This window comes from Myotis davidii, unplaced genomic scaffold, assembly GCF_000327345.1.
Source record: "Myotis davidii unplaced genomic scaffold, ASM32734v1 scaffold226, whole genome shotgun sequence".
NCBI classification, from domain to species: Eukaryota; Metazoa; Chordata; class Mammalia; order Chiroptera; family Vespertilionidae; genus Myotis; species Myotis davidii.
Window position 1 is genome coordinate 1,067,268 of NW_006297224.1, and position 4,030 is coordinate 1,071,297.

The following is a 4,030-nucleotide window of genomic DNA, read 5'->3' on the forward strand; positions in this document are numbered from 1 at the left end:
AGAGCACCCAGGAGAAGCAAGTTTGCCCACTACGCCATCATCACATTCCCCCTGACTACCGGGTCAGCCATGAAGAAGATGGAAGATAATAATACACTGGTGTTCATTGTGGATGTCCAGGCCAACAAGCACCAGATCCAGCAGGCTGTGAAGAAGCCCTATGACATTGACGTGGCCAAGGGCAGCACCCTCATCAGGCCTGATGGCGGGAAGAAGGCATATGTTCGACTGGCTCCTGACGACGATGCTTTGGATGTTGCCAACAAAATTGGAATCATCTAAACTGAGGCCAGCTGCCTGATTCTAAATATAAAAATTTTACACTGTAAAAAAAAATAAGGAATGACTTGGGAGAGGGGACTGACAAGGAGAGGCTGAAGAGAGAGCTCTGTCCCTCGGAGAAGGAGAGGGGAACTGGGGAAAGAAGAATCAGAAAGGTCTGGGGGAACCAGAAGGTGAAAGAGTAGTGAATGAGCCCCAGGGTGGAGAGAACTTCAGAAACAGTGGGTGGTAAACCAGAGAGGGATGGGTGTGGGGTTTTTGCTTTATTTGGTAAGTAGAAGTCCATGGATAGTTTTTGAAAAACCAAACGAAAACCAAAAACAATTTTAATTAAGTGGAATGATGGAGAACTTAGGGGCTGAGGAGTGAGTTGGTGTAAAGAAATCTGCTGGACTGCAGGGGACAGAGGGAACTGTTGGTCAGGATGAGAGGAATCCTTAGGCTGAGGGAAGGGGGCAGTAGACAGAGATTTCTTTAAAGACTGGAGGATAGTTGATTGGCTATAGTTCCAGAGTAAAAAAAAAAACAAAATATGGCCAGAACACAGACAGGAAGGCTGGTAAAGAAAAGAAATAAGAGTGTTGTTGTTTTTTTTCTATGACAGAAGAGAAACAAGAAAAAATGGATATAACAAAAAAAGTGAAACTTAATGGAAAAAACTATTTTCTGATAATCTATTTCTCAGGGAGGCCTCAGTGGCCTTCTATAATATATTTTGTTTCCAAAGAGCCCTATACTTTTCCTTCAAAACATTCATCACTTTTACCCCACACTTGTTCAGCATCTGGTTTCACCACTAGATTTCAATCTATTCTTTTAAGAGGTCAACCAGATGTCTGTCCTGTTCCCTGCTGACTCTTCCATACATAAAGCTGCATGCCTGGCCCATCGCCAGCACTCTAGAGATTTGATGTATTAATACTGGACAACGTCACAGGTTTTCTCTATTTTAGCATTGCGGCAAAATGCCCGAAACTCAATCGACACTTGATACATACTTGCTAAATGAATGATTCTTCTCAGCGCGATAGGAAGTGAGTTCATCTGTTGAGGTGATAATAACCAAAACCTTTTGCGTTCTCCCTGTGTGCTGGGCACTACATTAAGTATGTATTTGCTGGCTGCTGGCAGAGTTGCACTAGTTTGCATAATAAACATTTCTTACTCAGTAACTCTACTACTGGCTGCTCCTGACAGACAGGCAGCTGTCCTCCTTTCCGAGACACAGGCTCTTTCCACCTTCTAGCTCTGCCATCTCCTAGGCCAGTGATGACGAACCTTTTGAGCTCGGCGTGTCAGCATTTTGAAAAACCCTAACTTAACTCTGGTGCCGTATCACATATAGAAATGTTTTGATATTTGCAACCACAATAAAACGAAGGTTTATATTTTTGATATTTATTTTATATATTTAAATGCCATTTAACAAAGAAAAATCAACCAAAAAAATGAGTTCGCGTGTCACCTCTGACATGCCATATCATAGGTTCCCCATCACTGTCCTAGGCCCTGCACATGGGGGAAGAGGATGAGAACAAGGCACCTGGCCCCGCAGAGGTGCAGAAGCTAGGAAGCCACTTCCTGGGGACAATTCTATATGTTTTGTTAATGGGAACATGGATTTTGGTGGACACTTAGCTACCTCTTCCACACATAAGTTCCTTACCATTCACGATAGCCCTATGAAGGAGGTACTGTTATCCCCATTTTACAGATAGGCTACTGAGGCTTACACCTATCCAAAACCAATAAGGTTCTGATTTAGGATTTAAACTTAGGTCCCACCTGACTCAGTAGCCTCTATTCTTAACCGCTAGACTAGTGTTTCTCAAGTGGAGGTGATTTTTGTCCCCAAGGGACAGGGGACAGACATTTGGCAACATTATTGATCTTTTTTTTTGGTGGTCGGGGAGGAAGGTACTACTGGCATCTAGTGGGTAGAAGCCTGGAATGCTACTAGACATGCTAGAATGCATAGGACACCCCCAACACACACACACACACACACACACACACACACACACACACACAAATTATCAGGCCCCAAATGTCATTAGTGCCAAGGTTGAGATTCTGCACTAACCTGTACATTACCCATCAAGGCAGAAGGTAAGGTTGGGGAAGACATGATAGAAAAAGATTAGGAACACCTGCTGTGAGGAACAAGCTAAGTGCCAATTATGAAAGGACTAGAGGCCCTTGTTGTGGCCTGTGGGGATCAGGGGAGGAGCAGATCCCGCTCATCCGGTCAGCTTAGGAGCGCTCTGGCTGTGGGAGCGCACTGACCACCAGGGGGACACTCCTGCGTTGAGCGTCTGCCTCCTGGTGGTCAGTGCACGTCATAGCGACTGGTTGCTTAGGCTTTTATATATATAGATAGAAAGGATTGGCAAATAGTAGAGAGGTGCTGGGGGTTGTTTAATGTGGAAGAAGGTAAGTGGTTCTATTACTTTGCTATTAGCTGCTTGCATTTCTGGGTCTTGATAGTATATTTGAAGAAGTAAATTGTACCTTATCCTTTAAACCATTTTGTTTCTGAACTCAGGCAGACAAGACTCGTCCTTTTATCACTTCCAGTCCTACAAATGGGGTCCAATCCATTGCAGAAGGCTGGCTCTCTGCCGACCCATATAACAATAATTTTGGGGACGTACATTTTTATGACTATACCAGGGATTGCTGGGATTGGAACATTTTCCCAAAAGCTCGATTTGCATCTGAATATGGATATCAGTCCTGGCCTTCCTTCAGTACGTTAGAAAAGGTAAGCCATCTTTGATTTCCCAGTGGCTCAGAATGGTGGGCTAGGGCATGTGTCATTTCAATAGTGGTTCAGAAAACTAAATGAAATCTATTTATTTTAAATCACATTTTAGGAAGAGGATAATAGAAGATAACTTTTATTTTCTTTAACCTCTTGTAGTCATCATTTTGGGGGTAGCTTTTCCATATTGCTTTTAATTGTAAAATGGGAGCCAGTAGCTGCTTAAGCCTGACTTATTATTACACATGAAAATAACTCCCACTTGCTACTTCTATATGTCATACAACTTAAAAATTTATTTACAGATATTCAGAACTGGAAAGTTTATCACATTAAGAGACATGAATGTGATAAATAAGTCTTTGTCTAACGTTATCACATCAGGTCATTCACTTCTTTTCTTTCCTCTTTCATTTCCTATTTCCTCCTCTTCTTCCTCCTCCTTTTTCTTCGTGTTTGTGTATTTGATTATCAGTATGGCATTTCACTTTCTCTGTTCCTAATGATTCAGTTTCACAGATGGATTCAGTTTTAGAGTTATATGTGTTATTTTCTTTTATTTACTTTATTTTTTTCAAGTTCCTATTTTATTTTTATTTTTCAATTACAGTTGACATTCAATACTGTTTTATAAAAAAGCAAAGCTCTCTTGACCCAACCCCATCTCCTTCTAGGTATCACCCTATTTCTCAGCTCCCGATGTGGCCAGACTTTCTGAAAGAGCAGATTTCACGCTCTGTCCTCAGTTCTCCACTTCTTATTCAGACTTCACCCCACCCTGTCTTAGCTGCCACCCCTCAATGACTACCTGATGTATTCAGATACCATATCCAAATGCACCTTTCTTTTCTTTTTTTAAATAAATCTTTATTGTTCAGATTATTACAGTTGTTTTTCTTTTTCTCCAAATAGCTCCCCTCCACCCAGTTCCTACCCTACCGCCTGCCCTTACAACCCCCACTGTCCTCATCCATAGGTGTACAA

The 4,030-nt window shown here is 42.0% G+C and overlaps 1 protein-coding gene across 1 annotated transcript in view; it reads left to right on the forward strand.

Moving 5' to 3' along the window:
- MANBA (mannosidase beta) overlaps positions 1-4,030 on the forward strand; it is a 113,784-nt gene that overhangs the window by 79,877 nt on the left and 29,877 nt on the right. Inside the window, exon 13 of the mRNA XM_015569985.1 lies at positions 2,828-3,046. Coding sequence (XP_015425471.1) covers positions 2,828-3,046 — 219 coding nt within the window. The remainder of the gene's footprint in view (positions 1-2,827; positions 3,047-4,030) is intronic.